The 24328-nt window shown below is 36.5% G+C and overlaps 3 protein-coding genes and 1 long non-coding RNA gene across 4 annotated transcripts in view; all 4 read right to left on the bottom strand.

Moving 5' to 3' along the window:
• Positions 1–1254, bottom strand: part of LOC141331030 (SWI/SNF-related matrix-associated actin-dependent regulator of chromatin subfamily D member 3) — a 47647-nt gene extending 46393 nt beyond the window's left edge. Inside the window, exon 1 of the mRNA XM_073835862.1 lies at positions 1071–1254. Coding sequence (XP_073691963.1) covers positions 1071–1082 — 12 coding nt within the window. The 5' untranslated portion in view covers positions 1083–1254. The remainder of the gene's footprint in view (positions 1–1070) is intronic.
• A 724-nt stretch (positions 1255–1978) lies between these two features.
• On the bottom strand, positions 1979–15820 carry LOC141331029 (transcriptional repressor NF-X1-like). The gene is made up of 24 exons (XM_073835860.1): positions 15679–15820; positions 14247–15182; positions 12499–12660; positions 11871–11948; positions 11601–11706; positions 11238–11309; positions 10566–10705; positions 10372–10471; positions 10014–10231; positions 9187–9284; positions 9069–9099; positions 8895–8977; positions 8686–8794; positions 8490–8609; positions 7391–7470; positions 7018–7248; positions 5703–5776; positions 5418–5516; positions 4627–4668; positions 4417–4512; positions 3906–3972; positions 3657–3802; positions 3405–3509; positions 1979–2469 (listed from the first exon to the last, which is right to left on the bottom strand). Exons 1-24 carry the CDS (start codon positions 15698–15700, stop codon positions 2394–2396), a joined length of 3291 nt encoding a protein of 1096 aa, XP_073691961.1. The 5' UTR covers positions 15701–15820; the 3' UTR covers positions 1979–2393.
• A 1941-nt stretch (positions 15821–17761) lies between these two features.
• LOC141332147 (uncharacterized) lies at positions 17762–21698 on the bottom strand. Its single transcript, XR_012355290.1, has 2 exons — positions 21262–21698; positions 17762–19771 (listed from the first exon to the last, which is right to left on the bottom strand). It is a non-coding gene; the product is annotated as an uncharacterized lncRNA (long non-coding RNA).
• A 1095-nt stretch (positions 21699–22793) lies between these two features.
• Positions 22794–24328, bottom strand: part of LOC141331535 (uncharacterized) — a 55044-nt gene continuing 53509 nt past the window's right edge. Inside the window, exon 16 of the mRNA XM_073836590.1 lies at positions 22794–22853. Within this exon, the coding sequence (XP_073692691.1) occupies positions 22794–22853 (60 nt within the window). The remainder of the gene's footprint in view (positions 22854–24328) is intronic.

The following is a 24328-nucleotide window of genomic DNA, read 5'->3' as shown; positions in this document are numbered from 1 at the left end:
GTGAGTTACCACACTTACAAATGCAACAACCAGATTCTAGACAATAGTAATGTGCTGCTGCCTCATAGCATAGTGTTAATATTTGATTTGATCTTTTGGCAAAGTGTGCACTGTTATTACCTTGGCCTATATCTGTAAGTACATACAGTATATGAAACTGCACCAGGGAAAATTTAGAGATTTCAAATCTGTGTAGGAGCATGAAATAATATATACAATGTACTATATAAACCCCACAGACTCAAATACAATATGCACTGGAACACTTTTTTTCAACAAATACATTTTTCATGAATTCCCAATTGTTTGTGACTACCTTAAAAAGATTTGCATTCACACATGCCATTTCTATAACTAGAAAATGTTGTATCCAATAAAGATATTTCCAAGACTCTAAAATTCCTGATATTTTCATAAATCACTGCAGGAACCTTTACCGAGAAAAAGACTGGGGTTTAAAAAAAAATAGCATTGTAAAGAACAACTGCTGACTGGCTCTTTATAAGCACTACTTTAGCTTAGTTATTCCAACATTAATCCACTTACATAAACACACCGGTGTTAAATCAAATACCTTCACTCAAAGACAAACAGAGTTTGAATCTTGAGAAAAGTCATCTTTAAATTTCTAATTAACACTTCAAACCCCAACAACTGAAGCTGAGGTAATTAGGCTCTTAGCAGAGCACAAGGGAGCATCTGATGTCTCATAACCTCCCCACTACAGCCTTAAGTGCTGCTTTGAACCTCTCACTCCAGTCAGCATTATGATCATGAAGAACCCTCCATCCGTACTGAAGATCAGTGATGGAGAAGACAGGATTAACACGTGCACTAGTGTATGTGTGTGTTCTGTCTGGCTTCCTATAGACTGTTTCTGCTCTTTATATTGCCAAATAAACTAGATCCAGTCGGAAAACTCCCATGCGCACTAATCTGACTGTCTGTGATGAGATGGGCGGATTATACACCATCAGGACGGTAACGGACCGCAGACACTAAACACTGTTGATTAATAAGTGCTCAATGGAGCAGATGACATTCTTATGATGTTGCTGTAAATGTCCTACCTTTCTCTCCATGGCAGATGGTTACTGTGGCCGGTGGTTAGCGAAAGGGCAGCGGATGGCAGATAAAGAAGCGGATGTGTGTTCGGAGCGATGGAGATGAAGTTCTTTATAGCTTGAAGCACACGCACACACACTCCCTGTTGCTCGGTGCCGGAGTGACTGGACAGTCAGTGTGGAGACAGGCAGCGGAGTGAGGAGGGGATGCAGCCAGAGACGGTGAGCGCTCAGGCGCAAGCGCGTTCACCGCGGTTTCGAATAAAACTCGGGGATTCGGAGGGAGCGTCATCAAATTACGCGCTGCTCCCTTCGCGCCCTTACAGTCAGTCACTCACACTGGCCGCTGGAATACAGTGGGAACTTTGTCGAACGGACCTCAAATGCTACGCAACATGCGCATGAAAAGTCCGCCAAATAGCTGCACATGAAGATGAGAGTAAAGCAATGGCAGTAGAGATTAAACAAGTTTACAAAGACCAGTTGTCACATAAAAGAAGACGAAAGCTGGTTCCCCTCAGAATAAACGACGCGATGAACGTGTGATGATGAAAAGAGCTACTAAAAGGGATTATACAGGGATAGTTCACTCCAAAATGACAGTTCATTGTTTATCGTTAAAGTTAAATTTATCGTTATTTACAGTGAAGTTGCCTTACTGAAAACAGGTTTTTACAGATGCAACTTTGTACCAGTACTTCCCTTGCGTTTTTCCCCATGTCCAGTCAGGCAGGGTTCGCTCCTTTCATAGAAGAAACAAATATGTCACAAGTATCACAATATCATTTCTGTTGAGATCAGAAGAAAGCAGAACTAGGCTACATAATCCTGAAGCCTGGAAAGCAGTATGTAGAGAACTTATTTTCTTTTCATTCTATTCAATATTGCACTGAAGTCAAATGAACTGCAGCAAGTTGTGCTTTCAGAAGTATTTATTGGAGCTGAGATGCAGTTATTTTCACCTTCTATAACAAGATATGGTAAAATACGATAACTACCAACAACATTTCTGATGCCAAAGTCCAACTTCATCCCAACTCACATCAGATGTGAAGATCATTGATTATGTCTAGTCTCAGTCTCAGAAGTCTTAGAATACAAATACATCCTGCATTTCTTTTTTTTTTAGTTCATACGTGCACAAAAATCACATCAACTTTTACTCCTAGATGTTTGCTCCTTAGAAAACTTAAACATTTCCACAAATCATAGCTTTAGATTCTCACTGTGTTTGTGTTTAAAACTGTGATGCTATAGTGAAAAGTTTTTGGACTTTTTTTGTACAGTTTATTTTGTATGATTATTACAGGGACTACTCGAAATTTCATGTCAATCCTGCACATCAAAATAATCAATTGAGGGCTCCTCTTTAGATTGTTTCATCCAGGCATTACTATTGTCCGCCCTGAAACAAATGTGAATAAAAATTTGTATTAGTTATTATACAGTTTACACGCAACAAAAGACTTCATATTTCATGAATATACAAAATATTAAACCGATTTTTGAAGAAATTAATACTTAAGTTGAGAATGCACTACATTGATCACATGTGACAAAGTCATCATTTCAAATAAAATATTTTAGCTGTTTATTAATAAAAACAATCCTGATGAAATTCATTTCTAAATGATGATAAATGGAGGAATAGCTGTTGAAAATCAACATTACCATCAAAGAAATAAATTATATTTTTAAGTACTGTAAAACAGAAAACAGTTATTTTAAATTGTAATAATATTACAATTAATATAATTACACTAACTACAAAATTATTAGAACACTAGTATTTTCACCAGCTAAAATGGTTTTAAGTCAGTTATTTCTATCTTTTGCTGTAGTGTGTCAGTAGGAAATATCAGTTTACATTTCCAAGCATTCATTTTGCCATTAACTAATAATCCAGTGAGATTTTTGTTTGCACAAGGAGTCTGACAACAGCCAGTGCTCCACACAGAGATCTGATCTCATCATCATCCAGTCTGTCTGGAATGACAAGAAGAAACAGAACAAACTGAGACAGACTAAATCCAGAAGAACTGTGGCAACGTCTACAAAGCTAAATGTCATAAAGAAAATCTATTTATGACATTATTTTTGACAGCATCCTCATTTTACAGCATTTTTACACAAGTGCCTAAAACTTTTAACACTACTGTAGCTTTGCAGGTATATTTCTTGAAGCATTTTTGAGATGTTGCCACAGTTCTTCTGGATTTAGTCTGTCTCAGTTTGTTCTGTTTCTTCATGTCATTCCAGACAGACTGGATGATGGTGAGATCAGATCTGTGTGTGAAACATTTGGATGGCAGTGTAAAGGTGAGATGTGAATGAACATACTTGCTGATGTGTTGTTTGAAGTGGGCAATGGGAGGAGGGGCTCTGGAAACAGTTTCCCTTTCAATCAAAGCAGCCAGACTAGTGTTAGGACACGCTGATTTCCCCCTAAAAACACAACATGTAAAACAATCATTGACATACTGTGCACTTAACTAAGAGATACCTTTAAAATTTACTTGTGTATGCTTTAATGCTTATAAAAAGTATAGTTTTCACTATTCCCAATCTAAAATTTTGCCAGTTTCTGCTGACCTGATGGCAGTGACCACTACATTGCGCTTGGGTTCGCTATCATAGCTGACGCTTTCCACACCATATGCCTCCGCTAGCTCATGGATAATTCTCCGGTGTTCACGCTTCATAGGTGGAAAACAGTGACTCCTCTTAGGCTGTTTACCCTGAAGAAAAAACGCAATTACAGAGCTCTGAAAACTGATGGTAGAAGTGCTTGGATAGTGCACAGTCAACTATTTATAGTGTGATCACTTGTTCACATTTTACCTTGTTAGCCAGTTCAACTAAATTCTTAATCTCCTCCTCAATTTCACTGACGAACTTGAAATCTTTCCTGAATTAAAAAAAAAAAAAAAAAGTTTCATTAGTTTGAGCATTCAAACCTTAACTTGGCTCTGTAGTAGACTAAACATTGTTTTTTCTTGAATCTGTCAAAGCAAATGTGCAAGTACCTAAACTCAACTGGCAGTTCTTTAGTGCACTAAAGTTACTAATAATGTTCAGTCATTAGACAAGAAAATAAAGGATAAGCATTTGCTGCTTTTATTAAGTAGTCTGCAATCCTCATTTTTATGTTTACAGTCTTGTACAGTTTAAACATTTGGCAAGCAACTGAACCTATTAAGTGTGGTAAATCAAACTGCAAGACTGTTTTCAAAATTGCAACCAAAGTATTGAAGTAAAATGGCTGGTGCCTTCACTGTGAGCTCTTCTGCTGAATTTGAGCTTATACAACCATGTCCTGATACATTCTTGAATTTTTAAGAATTCAAACCACCTTGCATCTTCTTTGAGAGTGTCACTATATTTGGAAGACGCTGACTTGTTGAAGGGATCCACTGACTGATCGATCTGGAGGGCCTCAGCAAGCTTCCTGGAGGCCAAACAGAAAACATCAAAACCTGCGCACCCACACATAGACATATCTAGTAATACATACAGGCACAGATAGAGGAAAGGACTGTGTGAATAAAATGTTTACATTCACCTGTTCCTCTCTAGTGTAGCACATTCTTGATCGCACTCCAACCTGTGAGAGAACAACCAAATAAAAAGGTTATAAAAGCATGTTACTAACAATGTTTACATTCTGAGGTAAAAGTTATTAGAAGATATAATTGTGGATGAGATTTCATTGTTATTTGCTGTACTCTACTAAAGAGTGTTCTTTAGATTCTCTAAATGCATCATTAGAAGCAGTTCTAGAAGTTCTTCAGTGCTCATTTTGATACCATGTGTCGAAAATGCAAGACAAGTGTGAGACAAGAAATGTTATTTTAGAAACCCTTGCTTCTAAGAAGATGATTTGCATTAAATACTTAGAAACGCAATTAGGGGAAATACTGCGATCCCTTAAAAGGACACATATTAGAATATGCATTATGATTGGATGAGACAGAAGCATCCTGGTTTGATTAAGATATAAATACTGAGTCAAATGATTCCTCCTCTTTGTCACACTCTGGAACCCATCTGTATGACTGTGGACTTTTCTTGCAAGAAAGAAATTTTAAGAGACATTTGTCTCCTACCTTTATTGAAACAGAAAATTGCCACTGCATAATGAAGTTACCAGCTACTTGCAACGTAATCACCAAAATCAGTTTTTGCTTGCATTTTGTGGTTAGTGAGTGTTAATCATGTACCCTGCAATCCTTCACTACAGTTCTGAATTTGTCAGAAACAAAAACCACTAATGCTGACATTTACATAAGGTAAACTACTTCTGGATGACTAATAAAAACAAGTAGTCTTGCAAGCTTTAGTCTGTGTGTATACCTGGCCTTTCTCTGCTCTTTCTTTGTGAGCTGTCCAATGTCAACAGACTCTCCCAGCTGCATATCTGACAGCTTGCTGGCAACAGCAATAGCGGCATATCTGCAGAATATAGAGATCTTATTTTCATATGTATATCATTCATTTTAAATGTACTGGCTTGCTATGAGTATACAATTGTCAGTGGAAAAAAAGAATAAGAAAAGGCAAGGCTTGTTTCAGGCAATCTATCAACATAAAACTGCTTTGAATGTCTACGAAGGCTCTGATAGCGTGGTGTGTTTTAACCTTTGGTAGGAACTGGCTGCATCAGCACAAGGAACGGTCTCTTTCTTTCGGCCACAGTCACACTGTAGTGCCATCTAGAGATTAAAAGTGGGAAATAAACGAGTATAATGTAAGGCTCACCATTTTGAACACTTTACGCGTAAAGAACATGAAAGTTTGTACAAAAATAAAAGATATACACTTTAAATAAAAGATTTTTAATGTTTTTTTTAAAGAAGTCTCTTCTGCTCACCAAAAGCAGTAATTTTATGATTTTTTTTTTTACTTTTTAAAACAACTGCTTTCTATTTGAATATATTTTCAAATATAATTTATTCCTTTAATGAAACCTAAATTTTCAGCATCATTATTCCAGTCATCAGTGTCACATGATCCTTCAGAAATCATTCTAATATGCTGATGTGCTAAAAAAAACATTTTTTATTGTTATTATTATTAATATTCAAAACAGTCAAGTACATTTTTTCAGGATTCTTTGATGAATAGAAAGATCTAAAATTAAAGGCTTTTGTAACTTTATACACTATACCATTCTAAAGCTTTGAGTTAGTTTAATTGTTTTTGTTTGTTTGTATTTAGCAAGAGTGCTTTAAATTAATCAAAAGTGATAAAAGACATTTATAATACTACAAAAGACTTCTATTTCAGGTAAATGCTGTTTTTCTAAACTTTCCATTCATCAAAGAAACCTGAAAAAAACTACTCAGCTGTTTTCAACATAATAATAATAATAATAAATGTTTTCTGAGTAGCAAATCAGAATATTAGAATGATTTATGAAGGATCTTGTGATGTGACTTGAGTAATGATACTAAAAATTCAGCTTTGAAATCAAATAAATTACATTTGAAAATATATTCAAATAGAAAACAGTTATTTTAAAAAATATAAATATTTCAAAATTTTACTGTTTTTGCTGTACTTTAAATGCAGGCTTGGTGAGCACTTAAGATGTCTTAAAAAATGAAAAAAATCTTACTGTTCAAAAACTTTTGACTGGTAGAGTAGTAGAGTTTTGATCTGTCTTTTACACTTGAAAACAACAAATCATCTGGAAATTGTGACAAGCTATAATTAACAACTATAATAGATGTTTATGAAAACCATAGTTTACTTTTCCTTTCCAACACTTTACATAACTGATAATGTACGTTTGTCTGCAAGCATGTGCCAGACCACAAGCACCCTGCAGCTAAGGAATCGTAGGAATCATAATCAGGCTACAGCTGAGGAAACAAAGGACTGCTTTGAGCAATAACTGCATGTTCCATCTAAAAACCAACTGTGTAGATTTTGGATGAGGGAAGGGTTGTACCTTGGCACCGCAGATAGTGGGTGGACAGGGGGTGCCTGGGTGACAGGGAGCAGCACAGGGGTGTCCACAGCTAGGTCTAGGGTGAGTGCATGGCTGCTTACACTCTCCCTCTGCCTGACATTCCCCACGGTGACATATTTTCTTACAGCGATGAGAACCGCAGGGTAAGGGCTTATCACACACTAAACCACACGAGATGTCCTGCAGGTGGCAAGGGATATTACTCCTTTGCTAGGGAGAAATGTGAAAATGGTGTGGAAGATGAGATTTGGAACTTTTCTTGAATAGAGTGCAAAACAGGATTGTCTATGATTAAAATGTAATTTACTGAAAATAAGAAGACTGACTTGTTTTAAAAAAGATGTCTTTTTACCTCATGATTACCCATGCACCACTTTTTGGTAAGGTAGGTACAGGGAGGACATCTCTCCTCACTATGGCATGAATGGAACACTATGGAAAAATCATAAACGAAACAATCAGACTTTTGAACTGTAGTATAATTAAAGGGAAAGTTCAGCAAAAAATGAAAATTGTCATTAATTACTCACCTTCATGTCATCTCAAACCTGTAAGATCTTTGTTCATCTTTGGAACACAAATTAAAATATTTTTGATGAGATCCAAGAGCTTTCTGGATCTGCATAGACAGCAACGCAACTGACACATTCAAGACCCAGAAAGGTAGTAAGGACATTATTAAATAGTCCATGTAAAATCAGTGGTTCAACTGTAATTTTAAGAAGCTATGAGAATACTTTTAGTGCGCCAAGAAAACAAAAATTCAACAATTTCTTCTCTTCCGTGTCAGTCAACATGTCAGTTGGGTTTGCTGTCTATGCAGGGTCAGAAAGCTTTCAGATTTCAGCAAAAACATCTTAATTTGCTTTCTGAAGTTTGAAGAACGAAGGTCTTACGGGTTTGGAATGACATGAGGGTGAGTAATTATTGACAGAATTTTCATTTTTGGGTGAACTATTTCCAGGATTACAAATAGTTAAGCGCCTTTAATGAGTATATACGCGACCCTGGACCACAAAACCAGTCATAAGGGTCAATTTTTCAAAATTGAGATTTATACATCATCTGAAAGCTGAATAAATAAGCTTTTCACTCATGTATGGTTTGTTAGGACAATATTTGGCCGAGAGACAACACTATTAAAAATCTGATGGTGAAAAAAGAAAATCTAAATATTGAGAAAATCGCCTTTAAATTTGTCTAAACTAAGTTCTTAGAGATGCATATTACTATTCAAAAATTAAGTTTTTATACATTTATGGTAGGAAATTTACAAAATATCTTGATGGAACCTGATCTTTACTTAATAACCTAATGATTTTTGGCATAAAAGACAAATCGTTAAATTTGACCCATACAATGTATTTTTGGCCATTGCTTCAAATATACCCCTGATACTTAAGACTGGTTTTGTGGTCCAGGGTCACATATGTGGTTGACCTGTGGAGTACCTGGATGATCACAATCATGACTTCGGGTACATAAGTTTTTACATTCAGGAGGTCTGGTTCCACAAGGGATGGGTGGGAAGAGCACAGTCTCCCCACAGTAGCACGCCAACTCATCAAAACCTTAAAGAAAACACAGTGGTGTGTAAAAAGAAAAGACACGGACATTCATAAAGATGCTCTTGAAGACCAGGCTTACTGGTTTGCCAACAAGGCAGGCAGTTGCCACGATGACAAAGGTCCTGACACCGATGTAGACCACAACTGAGTTTGTAACCACAAATCATTGAGCACTTATGCTCCACATCCTGATAAAGAGAGAGAAAGTTTACTTAAACCTTTGCTGTGGCTACTGCACCCAGATAAACCTTTCATGAAATGAAAAAGAAAAAATCTAAAAAGGCTCACCACACAACACAACTCTCCACACTTGTGCCTGCCGCAGGAGCGCTTCTTGCTACAGCGCTTCTCACAGGTAAACACCATGTCTCCTGTAAAGGATTACACATTAGCGTTACATCTGCTACTCTGGTACAGTCAATACATATAATTAATGTGTTACACAAATAACCAAAGCCTTACGTTCAGTCTGAATGGTTGCACAAGGAACTTCCTATGAAGACAGAAGAGAGAGTATGAATTACATCTGCAGTTTTCAGAACTTCCTAACCTTTGTGCAGCTGTATGATAACCGTCAAACCTTGCTGTTACTGCGACATCTGCATTTAATAGAGGAGGTCAAAGAGCATGGCCCACAGCTGTCCTCATGGCAGAGCTTTTCACACAAGTGGATAGAATCTACAGCAGATCAGACGCAAGTGAAAAGGAAATATGTGACCCTGGACCACAAAAACAGTCATAAGAGGCATTTTTTTTAATCTAAAAGCTGACTGAATAAGCTTTCTATTGATGTATGGTTTGTTAGGATAGGACAATATTTGGTTTGAAAATCTACAAAAGATCATGTTCTTTATGGAACATGATCTTTACTTAATATCCTAATGATTTTTAGCATAAAAGAAAAATTTCTCATTTTGAACCTTACAATGTATTGTTGGCTATTGCTACAAATATACCCAGGGTCAAATATAAGAATTTTGAACAGTTTCATGTTTAAAATGTTACACATTATGCATTATCCAATATATGAAAATGTAGACTGTTAACTAGCTAAATCTAAATTTGTGCATGACTCCAGATTACTGTAAATTGTATCTAGCTTTTTCCAATCAGGTTTCCTAAACACCTATCACTACCTGTCTGCCATTATTCTGTCATTCAGTCTCAAACTAGTGAAAACATAGCTTGAACCAGACACTGGCATGTTGGACTGTTCAAACAAACCAATCAATGTTTTGAAAGTATCACAGAACCAGTGATTTTCTTATTGTTTTTGCATACTTAAATAAGCATGAAATTAAATTGTAATCTTTTAAATAATCTTTTCTTTCCTATTGTGATATTTTAACAAACTTAAACTGCTGTTCAAATGTCTGAATAAAAATTGCGATAAAATCAAATTCATACCACCATCACCACATGGGAGCGGTTTGTTGCAGGTCTTGCCACAGGAGGGGATCGGGTCAGTACAGGTCTTTCTCTCCGGGTAGCCAAGCTCTAAAAGTTTAGCCAATGGAGTCTGTCCACACGGACAACTGCGCACCAGCTTGGGGCTGAGTGGACAAGACTGGCACTGCCCAGGGTGGCATACCTGCTGACAACGATGGGACTGGCAGTCTAGCATCCTAAAGCAACAGATTGAGAGATACAAATGTCAAAATTCAAAGGTCAAACAGGCCAAAACTGAACACATTATTAAAAAGGTCCAAAACTCAAGTCTACTTATTTATGTTGACAAGTGAAGAGATGTTATGTTAGTACATACTTTCCACAGGGTTTGCAACAGGAGAAATATCCTGATCCATCAAAATTTTCACGATCAGTCCCACATGCCACCTCTCTGAACACCACACCACAGAAGCAAGCTGAAAGGGTACAAATACATTTCAGGAGAATTATAATGCATAACATTACATGACTGAATAAACACTGAAACCAAATGACACAAGGACTACTTACCTTGCTGAACACGAAGTCGGCAGGGTTGGCATGGCCCTGAGTGACACACCTGGGCACAGAAGTGCTCTGAGCAGTTCAGATGAGCACCACAGACATTCTCACAAAGCAGAGGTCCTGTCTGACTGCAACGAACCTGCTTACTGCACACACAAGAAACCACTGTTGTTTGGCCTGCATATATAGATGAAGTCAAAAGTTTACATACACCTTGCACAATCTGCAAAATGTTAATTATTTTACCAAAATAAGAGGGATTATACAAAATGCATGTTGACCTGAATAAGATATTACACATAGACGTTTACATATAGTCCACAACAGAAAATAATAGCTGAATTTATAAAAATGACCCTGTTCAAAAGTGTACATACACTGAATGACCCACAGCTATGTTTTTTTTTGTTTTGTTTAGAGATAGTTGTTTGTGAGTTCCTTGTTTGTCCTGAACAGTTAAACTGCCTGCTGTTCTTTTGAAAAAAATAATATCCTATTCAGGTCAGTACTAAATAAAAAATAACATGTACTTTGTATGATCCCTCTTGTTTTTGGTCAAATAATTAACATTTTGCAGATTCTGCAAGATGTACGTAAACTTTTGATTTCAACTGTATCTGGGTGAATGATTATATAGTTATATTGTATATAGAGTTAATTAGAAACAGATAATAGTACCTCATTCTCCCACAATTGCAGGACTTTGTGATAAAAGCTGGACACTGTGGGCAGGGCCCAGGATGGCACAAGCTACACAGAGCAAAAGAAATTCTTATCATGCAAGAATGTCAACACAAAATTACAGCTGTGCAAAAAATGAGTTGACTAAAGGACTAGTTGTGTAATAACTAGAAAAAGAAAAATGTATAAATAGCTGGTATAAGCATATGGCTTCAGGTTTATCAGATGTGTTTCTTATAAGGTGTTTACATAAGACTTTTCAAAAACAAGTAGTATTTTTCAATCATTGTCACCCAATCTAAGCCAAAACCATGTATATGCATTGACTGGGGGCAGCAGATTGTGTGGCTGGGCTCTTACATATTACAGGGGTGATTGCATTCCCCTCCACTCCTTTTTTTCCCACACATATCTCCACAGCTGTGAGGGATCTCAGTGCGTTGAAACTCAGGATTGGTCACCTTCCCTGTCCATTAAAATGAAAGGTGAAGAAACAGAAATCTAGAGTACCAAATTCTTCAGTTTTACAGCATTATCCATTATAAACATAAAGCCACATCATTTTAACTTCGAAGATTAAGAACAGAAACAAAAATATCATGTAAGATGCAGAAACTAAAATAATCTTACCACAGAAGCAGGTATACGTATTTGGGGCTTTAAGTGCCACATGCTGGCATGCAGGGCAACGCCAACCTTCAGTGCCATCTGTAAATATTGAACCATTTAGAGTTAATATTAAATTAAATATTGGATTACCCCACTGTATTTAGCATTTATTTTATAGTAACCATGTCTGCAGTAGTTTGCCAGTATAGTGATGTTAAAATTTCTTTCAAGAAAGTCAGTTCACATTTGGCAGTCAACTTTGTGATGCCTCCAGGCAGCTATTTCGGGTGTGCAAGACCAACTCCTATCTACTTTGAATGAGGAAATACTGAAATCTCAAAAACTGCTCACCGGACTTACATAAACTCTCTCATAACAATTCTCTCAAACAGCATTTTTAAGAAAAAAAAAATGTATATTTCAGATTGGTACCGCCAATGCACATGTGCAGACCTAAGTGCAAGTCTCAGGTTTCTATGGAAAAACTTGAGGCTGCAGTGATCAGACGACTCTACCGACTGGTTTGTTTAAAAGGCAGAAATTGCATTATTACAGCTGCACTGCAGTCACCAAATTGTGTGCTGCAGGTTCTCCTGTTTTGGAGTCTTTAGTAATGTCCTCTATCATAGGTGAGAGGCGGTTGACGTACCATCAGCTTGAGATGCAGGTGAGCGAGCCCATTTCTTGATGCAGTTAAGGTGAAATACGTGGAAACAGCTCTGACAGCTCCAAACCGGAGCCATGGCCCGGATCACTTCACAACAGACCATACACTCATATTTCTCCTCCGTCAGCTGCTCAATTAGACAACCTATATATGCACACACACACACACACACACACACACACACACACACACACACACACACACACACACACACAGCATTAAACATGTTAAAAAGAAAATCTCGTAATTAAAAAGAGACACAGAAATACTATTAGATTCCACTTTGTCCACTATTAATTATTGTACAAACCTAACTATTTACAACTAGAGAATACTGTAGCTGTAAATGACAATCATTTGTGACCCATATGACCATGTCATAAGGGTAAATATTTTAAAATTGAGATGTACACATCATCTGAAAGCTGAATAAATAAGGTTTGTTAGGATAGGAAAATATTTGGCCAAGATACAATTATTTAAAAATCTAGAATATGAGGGTGCAAAAAAATCTAAATCACCTTTAAAGTTGTCCAAATGAAGTTCTAATTAATGCATATTACTAATAAAAAATGAAGTTTTGATATATTTACAGTAGTAAATTTACAAAATATCTTCACGGAACATGATCTTTACTGAATATCCTAATGATTTTTGTCATAAAAGAACAACCGATAATTTTGACCCATACAATGTATTGTTGGCTGTTGCTACAAATAAACCAAGAGACTTATGACTGGTTTTGTAACCAGGGTCACATTTGTAAAACAAAACAAAATAAGTATTCATATACTCAAGTACAAGTACTCATATACTCTAGGTTACAGTATTGGTTTAAAGTTGACAAAACCAATCTAATCAGGCACTATTAGTATCATGTTGCTAATCATCAACTTCCTTTGACAGCTCACGCTTTAATCTCAAGTTAATTAATAACTATTGAGGATTTGAAAGTGTGATAGTGTGACATCAGTAGTCACTTCCGTCCTCTGCTGAATATTAAAGCAGAAGTTCACTTTACGACTGAAAAAAGAAAGACATGAACATCTTGGATGACAAGGATGATGAGTAGATTACTGAACTTTTTCTTTAAGAGGAAAAAAGGGGAGAACAAAAAGTATCAAAAAGTAAAAAAAAAAAATTATTTGAAAAGTTATTGTATCTATAAGTTGGTCATTTAAGTTGTATATATTAAGTCCTAAAGCTGCAATATACTGTGTACATTTATATGCATTTACACTGAAAGCTTTCTATTAAGTGTTAGGAGAATATTGTCAGAGAGATCACATTGCTCAGAGCTGATTGATCCCATTTTAATTTTAGACTGCTTACTTAAAACAAAATCTGCTACAGACCATGCCAGCTGCATGTCGGATCACAAATTAAGATATTTTTGATGTAATCCGAAAGATTTCTGACCCTCGATAGACAAAAATGCAACTGACACTTTCAAGGCCCAGAATGGTAGTAAGGGCATCGTTAAAATAGTCCATGTGACATCAGTAGTTGATTCCATTGAAGTCTATACAGGGTCAGAAAACTCTTGGATTTCATTTGGAATGGCATGAGGGTGAGTAATTAATGATAATTTTTGGGTGAACTATCCCTTTCAGTTATAAGGTGACAAACACTTTGTGATGAACTAATTGCATGATACCTAAAACCCAGGACTGCCACAAACTAATCTAAACCAGTGTCATGGTACAAGTCCCTGATCTAAAGCACATTACCTGTGTGGGTTTCTTTGCTTTTGGGAGCCTCCATGCGCTTCACCGGTCCTGTTCGTCGCTCAGGACCCCCACCTCTCCTCGGCCCTGGATTCTGCATTAGTGGCCTTTTCCCTCTCGCACCTCCTCTGTTTGCGTTGGACTCCTCATGTCTTCCACCCTCACCTTCAGCACCTCTTCTCTCCTCCCCTCTGATCTGAGCAGGTTCTCTTTCTCTCCAGTTACGCTCAATCCCAAGGTTAGGAGGCGGTCCTTTCCTCTGGGAACTGGGATGCATGTGGCGATCTCCGCCTCTCCATCCCTTATGGCTCCTCTGCTCAGGCTCTGGATGTTCCTGTACTGCTTCAGGTTTTGCAACTCCTGCATCAGCCTGGTTCTCCTCTTGGTTTCTGTGCAGAGGCTCCTTTATTGATCTCTCAGCTCTTGCTTTATTAGGCTGCTTACGTCGGTTCTCTTGATAAGACTTTCTTACATCGGCTTCCACAGTTGTTTTTTCTTTCTTTTCCTCATCTGTGAATCTATTAGAAGTGAGTGAGTTGGGTCGCTCATGGACAAAAGCTCCACGGTCCTTTCCTGAGCAATCGCGATCGCTACCAGGTTTTGTCCATCTCTCGTTTGGAGGGCGATGGTCATTACTGCGCCTACCATCACCGCCACGTCCTCCTCTTGCTCTTCCTCCTCTGCCTCTACCTCTTAAGTCTTCTCTGATGGGACGTTCAGGAGGGGGTAACGTATTATTGGCAGGGTTTTCAGACTCATCTTGACTGTTCTTAGTTGCACTGGACTGTCTGAAGTGATGATGAGGCCTAACATGATAAGCCCTCCAGTCCTGATTATGGTAGTGGTGCTGCTGCTGCCTGTAATTTCTCTTAGTGTGGGGGTGGTTGGGTTTAGCTTGTGGTACAAACTCAGCAGACTCTGGATTCAACTTTGATGTGTCTAAAAGTGAAGACAAATGGTTGACAGGCTTATTTTCTGCCCTTTGACTTTATAGCATTATCTATACAGCCATGAATGGATTCTTTGCATTCACTCTACATTGTGAACATACTGACTCAGCTTTTTTACGTCACATGGCAAATATAAGACGTCACCTACCATTCTCTCTAGATCTGTCGATCAAACAGAAATATGATTCATGGATTTACTGACACTATTTTCGTGATTTTAACTTGTTACACATTGACAAACCAACTTCCTTTCACTTCGTCCTTATGGACGTGACATGACGTAAAGTGGTGATGGCTGATAAAATTTTCTTCTCTATCTTCTCTTACGGTCAAATAAATCGCGTAAAGAAGTCACAAAACATATTTTTATTTTATTTTGTTTAATTTTCTCAAATACTTAGATGATACTACTGAGATGAGAGGCCATAACCACACTTCACTACAGCTAGCCGTTATGAGGCCATAAGCCATAATTAACCGCTTACCTGTAACGGAGGCTTCAGCCATTCAGCCGGAACTCAAGGCAGTTTAGACGAGCTTTCCTCAGAACTGCGGAGTATATGATATTTCAACTGTGAAGCAGATAAGGAGAAAATTTGTTTATGAACTACACTGAGTCCGTGCTAGTTGTGCTGAAACTGCTCGTCCAATGAGAGCACAAAGATCGCTGACAGACAGGCACGTGACTGCAGCGTCACAGCTGTGACTCACGTAACAACATATTTACGTTTCAAAATTGTCGAAATATACATTTTATTTCTTTTATTATTTTTATAACAACAACAACAATCCCAAAACTATTAATAGTTATAAGTAATATGATACGTATGTACATTTTAATTTGTTCTTTATAGAAATGCGTTCCCCCCCCCTCTGGCTACCTTGGCTGTAAAAATAAATGTAAATGTGCATTTGTTTAATTTACAGAAATATGTTAATCAGGATTAATTCTTCAATAAGATGAGAAATATTTTTCAATATTCAATATTTTTCTCATTTCTCATCTCAAACATGTTTATTTTAAAACTTTTAACAAGCCACCAATAGAAGGCGACCATTACCAGTAGAAACGCACACCATACAGTTTCCATTAAAACTAATACAAGTCCCATTATAACCACTAAAACCATTACAAATTTTGTGATGGTGTCTATTGTTTTGTTTTGTTTTTCAGTAGGCGACTATTTTCGCTATGTACACATTTCTGAGATGAGAAATGAGAAAAATATTGAATGCACCTAAAACCACAAAATCGTAATGGAATATGTCCTAAAACACACTACAGAAAACCATTTATTAATGATTTTAATGGTATTTGCAGTGGAAACCATTAGAATTTTTCAATAGGCTGTTCTGAAAATAATACACACTTGCTTAATAAATTGGTCAGTAACATAAGCTGTTTTATTTAGTACGGACTGGATTGTGTCATCGTAAACCTCATTACCAGCAAATGTTTACCCATTACCCACCTGTTATAGACGGTTTTCACAACAAGTCATCAATCGTCCAAATTGGCGGCACTAAACATAAACAATGCCACTTAATCGAACAAATCTTGCACAATTTGCTTATTATTGCTGCTGAAAATTGTCAATTATTGTCATGTTTTGGGCTGCACTAATCAGTCGGACCGAGAAAAACATTTGGAATACTACAGTCTGCCAAAACTTATAACAAATCAAGGAGAAGAGTGCAAAAAACTGTCTGAGGAACAAAAGGCATTTGGTTGGCCAAACTGAACCAGGATTTCCAGGGCAAGAATCTTGACAACATTCGTGTTTGTTCTTATAATTTCTGCTCAGGTAGGTGAAATATTAGGCTAATATCTTAATTGATACTGCTCATATGTAGCTTTACCACCTATTAACTTTAGTTTGTTAAATATATATTGTTAAAAATATTGTGCCCTTTCCTTCTCTATATGATTTAGCAGCCTCCACACGTTTTTTTTTTTTTTCTTCAGTTATTTAGACAGCAGATTATGAATAGAACATTTCTTCAATGGTTTTGGTAACTGAAACCTTTACCAAATATAATTAAAGTGCAACAAATTTTACATCACAACTTTATAGGATTCGGTTACGTATATTGTTCAAATGATCTTCTTTTGTGTTTAACACAAGTAAGAAACTCAATCAAAAAGGTTTGGAACAACTTGAGGGTGTGTAAATGATAATCGAATTTTCATTTTTGCTTGAACTATCCTTTTAAGGATCATAATGGTGTTATGTGACTTGAGCTGCATTCATTTGGACAACATTTGCTTGAACGTAAACCTAACTCCTGTAGGAAATATTCATACATAACGATGTCCTTACTACCTTTCAGGGCCTTGAGCGTCTCAGTTGCGTTGCTGTCCATGGAGGGTCAGAAAGCTCACGGATTTCATCAAAAATATCTTAATGTATTCTGAAGATGAACGAAGGTCTTACGGGTTTGGAACGACATGTGGGTGAGTAATTAATGATAATGATAATTAATAACTGCTATGATTATTCATACATATACCCACATAAGAGAAAACAGGAATGGAGAGATGTATTCTGAAGACCAGATGCATGAAAGGAAACTGTCAGTTTAAACAACTTTATTATTTAATCAAATTGTATTATGTAATCAAATTGACAGTAGTAACACAAGAGTACACAGATTACAGCATTGTGTATTTCACTGTCTCTCAATGTGTGGCACAACATGAAGATTATGATTATCAAAAATTCAGGTCGTTAATACGTTTGTTTCCCCGAAATTTGAGACCAGGCATCACCGCTAAACAGAAAATTGATCTCATTCAACAAACATCGTTTGAGATTATTTCACAAAATAAACATCCACTTCGACCTTGTGCACTCCTACACATTCAGATAGAATCAATGTCACACACATACATACATACACATTCGGGTTACATCTGCTGAAAATAATCAGGTCTTCCAGTGAAGAAAGTTGATAAAAATAGAATTTAGACCTTGATTTTTTTTTTTTTTGGTGAGACACCCTTTTATGAGGATAAAACAAGAGACAAATGTATCCCCCCTGCATGCATGCTTAAACACCTAACAGACATTAAAAAAAAAAAAAACTCTCAGGAACTGCCCCAATGCATAGGTTTGCTGAAATAATCAAACAAAAGAAAAATATCTACCATTATCCATTTCAACTGGTTGTACAGTATTAAGGAAACGTTTTACACTATTATTTTGTGTATGTGAGATGACAGTTCTTTGGTTACAATACTTGAAATGTCCTTTCCGGAGAAAGTAATATGTGCCATAATTTCATTTTATAAGGATAAATATTGTAAACCTTCAAACTCAAAATCCATTATTACTGAACATACTGAATGTTTTTCATATAAGGTTGTAATATGCTGTGTTACTCTTTCTGTAGAGTAATAAGTCACATTCTTTAAGTCATAATGAATTCATTTTTGCAGTTCTCAGTTTCACTGCTTGTAATCTATCAAGCTGAGATGACCTTGACAGCAGTAGGAGCACTATATGAAATGTTATAAACAAACAAATGTCTCTGTCACCTGTCTTGTATTTCAAATTGAAATCAGTACGAATCCTTGATTTCAACTATGGCGTGTTTAAGGGATCATTGTGTACCATAATATTACAACAAAAAAATCTAAACAAAGACATACACACGCAATCTCACAAGCGCCTGTCTTGTAAATATGCATTAGTAACATAAGATGAGAAAAAATTAACTTTGAAATAAGCAATATACGTGCGTTAAGTGGATATGTGCAAAAATGTCCTAAATGGTTGAAATACGGTTGGATGAAAAAAAATGTTAATCCGTACTGTTGATACATTTGTTCACAGAACATTTTCCAATTGTATTCAAACAAGAGGAGAAGACACAGTATCTGAAATTAAAATCATCCAACATACTCCAAAACATCTGTTCAAATCAAAGAGATGAAGTCATAAAGGAATAGAGAAAAAAATCTGAAAAAAACCCTACAAAACCCTTTTAAAGATATATAAAGGTCTATATAAGATTTCCAACACATAAACTGAATGAATGTGCATTTTGGAGACTGTCAAGACACAAAAATCTCTCAGAGAGGCACATCAAATCAGAGAATTAAACTCAACTGCATTCAGTTCACTGATGATTTTGAGGGTAAAAGGTCGAAACCTCATCATGTACAATCAACAAACAAAAGCTGTTCCCCACGTCATGTCAGAAACAGTTATTCATCCAGCTGATTAACAAAGTTTCCTCTGAATGTGGATTGTTTTGTTTTGAGTGTTGAAAGCAAGATCCAAGCATTTGTTTCTGGATGCCTCTTCCATTCAATCACCACGCCCTCAGTGTTTCCAGTTTCATCAGTGTTTTGGAGGGTTGGTGGAACTTTATGATTAGAGAAGCGTGGATTTGTAGCTAGACATCAAGAAGGTTGCTGGGCTGTGTGTGACTTCAGAAGTCAAAGGTCAAATCTCAGCACTGCTCTGATTCAATAAAGCCTTCTTTTTCTTGACCCATAGGCTCTACCTCTGCGTATGCTGGATGACCAGAACCTCGCCGGAATTTCATCGCTGGCCATCGGCTGGGGCGTCTCTGTAAATGTATGATTTTTATATTATTAAATCATTTTGTTTTCAACACACCCCTCATCAGAGACAGTACATACATGTTTGACTAGGTGGTTTTAGCAACCTGATCCAATGACGAAAACATACCTGTGGGAACTTTTTGCAAGATGTGAAATACGTGCAGCCATATATGTTTCGTGACATAATTTCGAGTGGCACTAAAAGAGTGTTTTTCCCTCCAGAACAGATGAACATATGTTTTATTTGACTAATCATGGTTTTGTATGCACTAATGCTCTGTGACGTTTTAAAATAACGTACCATCTGCACTACACCTACCCGATAGTATTAACAAAAGCAAATGTAATGTTACAGTTTAGCTTGTTTTTCGATTTCTCATGTTTCAGCTCTTTCATCTTGAGTCATGTTTTTCACATTTTTCAAGCAAAACATATGGAACTGTAATCATAACTGTGTACAAAAACAATTACAAGTGCTTGCTGTTGTTCTGCCTCTATTGTTCATTTCTGTTGGAAACAGCAGTGACGTGTACTTATAGGTACATATTTTGTGTCTTGCGAAAAAGTTCCCACAGGTACGTTTTTGTCATTAGAGCAGGTATGGTTTTAAATAGTTTTACTTTTACATTTTTGCACGGCAGAGTCAAAAACATTCAGATGGTCGACTGAGTTCTAATAAGGTGAATGTCTTATATTATGAGGGTTTGGTGAGCAGGTATGAAATTCCGCAAAAAGGGGGAATTTTTATTGCAACAACAAATACACGTGTAATTATGACATTGATTTATTAAAAGTTACAGGAATACACAAAACTACATAGAGTTGCTTTAATTTGCAATTAAATCTGTATCTATTTTTGCCCTTAAAGGGATAGTTCACCCATAAATGTACATTTTTTAATTAATTACTCACCCTCATGTTGTAACCCGTAAGACCTTTGTTCATCTTCAGAACAAAAAGTAAGATATTTTTGATATAATCCGAGAGCTTTCTGACCCTGCATAGACAGCAAGGGTTCTACCATGTTCAAGGCCCAGAAAGGTGGTAGGGACATCATTAAAATAGTCCATGTGACATCTGTGATTCAACCGTAATGTTATAACAACTCAACATTTTCTTCTCTTCCTTCATAAGAGTACCCCGACGCATGTGGTTGAACCACTGATGTCATGTCACATGGACTATTTTAACAATGTTCTTACTACCTTTCTGGCCCTTGAACATGTCAGTTGCATTGTGGTCTATGCAGGGTCAGAAAGCTCTCAGATTTCATAAAAATATTTTAATTTGTGTTTTGAAGATGAAAGACAGTCTTACGGGTTTGGAACAACATGAGGGCGAGTAATTAATGACAGAATTTACATTTATGAGCTCAGACTTTTTCAGACTCAGAATTTACCGTTTGTTTTCCACAGATAAAAGAAAGTCATAAAGTTTTGGATTTCTTTATTTGGTAAACTACATCTGTGACTTATTTTAACCTCCATACTCTCACCTCAATGAAGAAGAGTCCCGCAGCAGAGCTCGGGTGGTGGTAGATGTAAACAGTCACCAGGACGATGGCCACCATCACAATCAGAAGCAGGAGCATCCCAAGAATCAGGCCCATATGCAGAGGGTGAGTGCTGTTCTCTGCTGTACTTTTGGCTGCAGCGGCTGAAACACACAATATACTGTATTTATAATTCTGAACACTGATACATTGATACATTTCAGTTCACTTGTACTTGTCAGGATCAAAAAACAAGTTTGAATATTGTAGTTCTTCTTTTAAACAGAAGAGAGCACTCTTTTCACAATAATTTAGCTATTTGTGTCTTTGGCCATTAAGGTTTCTGTGGCTTATGTATCTGTCCAACAGGCAGATAAAAAGATTAATGATGGGAGAGAGACAAGGCCGTAAATCTTAATTTTGTATTATGGACATTTCCAGCCGGCCCAGTGAGAAAGATTTACTGTGGTCTGCAGTTCTAGTGTTTTTGCACCACAGCCAGGCCCCTATAAAAACCTAAGACTGCTGAGCAGACTCAGTGGCAACCTTTGAGACTACCAAATGAGTAGGAAAACCTCATTCTTTTTCTTACAATGTCCGTCATGGATCTACAGATTTCAGCTGGATCTGCTTTAATCATATTAACTAAAATGCACTTCTTTCATGAAGTAACATCTAAAGGAACTACTTTTAGGTCAGAAATATATATTAGGCTACATGAAACCTAAAAATGATATTTTGAAGACTGTTTATTGTCAATTTTGTCCCAACAACTTTGGACACCACTGAATTTCATCGTACACAAGAAAAAATATGTTTTTCTAAATATATGTGTTCCAACTTCACTTAGTCTGTGATTTTATATCTCTGTGTCTACATGTTCAGTGAAAACATCTGTCTCTGTACATGTCTTGACTAGGTGTCATTGAGTTTATTTTCTGCCGGCAACTTTACACTACATTGTTTTATGTAATTCCAGCACCCAGGTGGCTCACATACGGCTCCTTACGGAGCGATTATTTTAGCACTTCATTCTAAAACAGCGCTACTATGTTTCTCTGCAGATACTGTATGTGTGAACACAACCATAGATGTATTTGTTATCTGGATATTGCAGTAATGGGCAGTGTACATCAAACATTGAAAAAAAGATTTGTTTTAACTGTTCTATGCCCATTAAAAAGACTGTACAACAACAAACAGACATAATTGTAAGACATAACAGGTATACAATATTTCTTAAGAGCCGGTAATCGTTTTAATGTCCAGAGGAAAATGTTATTGGTATAATGTAGAATCGTATCTGTGACGTTTTGTCAAAATGTCTGACAAATGAATGACTGTAAAAATAAAAATCCATTTTCTCTATCAAAAAAGCCAAATAAAATGTGTATTACACAGTTCTTTAAGGCAAAAGGCGGCGAAATGATTGACAGACATTGCAGGGCAGAACTAATCATGAGGCAGGGTTTCTGTTGTTAGTCATTACAGCCAAAAGTGCCCATGACCACTTAAGCATGGGAAGTAATTTATTTTCAATAAGAGGGAGACTGGAGCTTGGCAGCCATAGACAGTCTGGCTTGATGACTGTCATACTGAAACAAAATGGGTTCCACAAATGTTTTGTCACTTACCAGTCATCACTATTTTCCTGATGCCTTTGAATACCATTGTAGATTTCAGTGGAATTAAATCATATTGTGACATTTTCGTTTAGCAACAGCATAGCCAATGCATCAGTCATTCATCAAATGCACTAGTTAAATTGGCATAGAAACCAAGTTACTTCATGAAAACATTTCGGAAAATCAAAACACATTTTTTGGCTTTAGCATGAAGGTGCACGTTATTTTAATTCTACACATTTACAACAGACAGTGCAGCATCTGGCTATTGTAGATTGTAGAGGAAATATTATGTCTGGTGTGCTGGAGCAGTCATGATGTCATGAAGGACTGAAATATGTACACAGACAGCTGGCAACTGATCCAACAAACCTGTCCTCAATCAAAAAAAAAATTATATTTCTTTCTTTGTGTCAAAATGTTCTTTCAAAAACAAACTTGTATATTATTTCTGACAGGGTGTGCACTCAATAAATTTGCTGTTCGAGTTTCCAGTTTTAGAAAGATTTGCCACCAAAAGCAAATGGTCATCTTTTGAAAACAAAAACTATTTTTTTGCTGTGTTTGTGTCATAAGGGTGGAATTAGGAGGTTTGTTATTTTACCAATAAAATAAGAAATTATTTTACCAAAACAAGCGGGATTATACAACATGCATGATAGTTTTTTATTTAGTTCTGACCTGAATAAGATATTTCACATAAAACGTTTACGTATAGTTTACGTATAGAGAAAATAATAGTTGAATTTATAAAAATGACCTTGTTCAAAAGTTTACATACACTTGATTCTAAATACAGTGTTGTTACCTGAATTATCTACAGCTATATTTTTTGTGTGTGTGTTTTGTGATAGTTGTTCATGGGTCCCTTCAGGTCCCACAAATTATTTGGTTTTTCAGCATTTTTGTGTATTTGAACCCTTTCCAACAATGTTTGATTTTGAGATTCAGCTTTTTACACTGAGGAACTCATATGCAACTATTACAGAAGATTCAAACACTCACTGATGCTTCAGAAGAAAACACAATACATTAAGAGCTGGGGGGTAAAAACTTTTTGAATTTGAAGATCAGGGTAAATGTAACTTGTAAACATGTAGCTTTTGAAGGGCAGTACTACTGTAAATGAAATATATATATTCAGGCAAAATAAGAAACATTTACACATCTTCATTCTGTTCAAAAGTTTACACTCCTGGCTCTTAATGCATCGTTTTTCCTTCTGAAGCATCAGTGAGCGTTTACACCTTCTGTAATAGTTGCATATGAGTCCCTCAGTTGTCCTCAGTGTGAAAAGATGAATCTCAAAATCATTCAGTCATTGTTCGAAAGGATTCAAATACACAAAAATGCTGAAAAACCAAAGAATTTGTGGGACCTGAGGGATTTTTCTGAAAAACAGCAAGCAGTTTAACTGTTCAGGACAAACAAGGAACTCATGAACA

The sequence above is a fragment of the Garra rufa genome, chromosome 3 (genome assembly GCF_049309525.1).
Source record: "Garra rufa chromosome 3, GarRuf1.0, whole genome shotgun sequence".
Classification (NCBI taxonomy): domain Eukaryota; kingdom Metazoa; phylum Chordata; class Actinopteri; order Cypriniformes; family Cyprinidae; genus Garra; species Garra rufa.
The sequence above is the reverse complement of the archived record's forward strand: the minus strand, read 5'-3'. Positions and strand labels throughout refer to the sequence as shown.

Excerpts from the sequence above, each read along its gene's own strand:
- LOC141331029 (XM_073835860.1), bottom strand. The coding sequence starts at position 15,700 with ATGGCTGAAGCCTCCGTTACAG. Across the intron at positions 8,610-8,685 it reads CCTGCCTTGTTGGCAAACCA|GTTTTGATGAGTTGGCGTGC; the intron begins GTAAGCCTGGTC and ends GTTTTCTTTAAG. Across the intron at positions 5,777-7,017 it reads CCACTATCTGCGGTGCCAAG|ATGGCACTACAGTGTGACTG; the intron begins GTACAACCCTTC and ends TTTAATCTCTAG.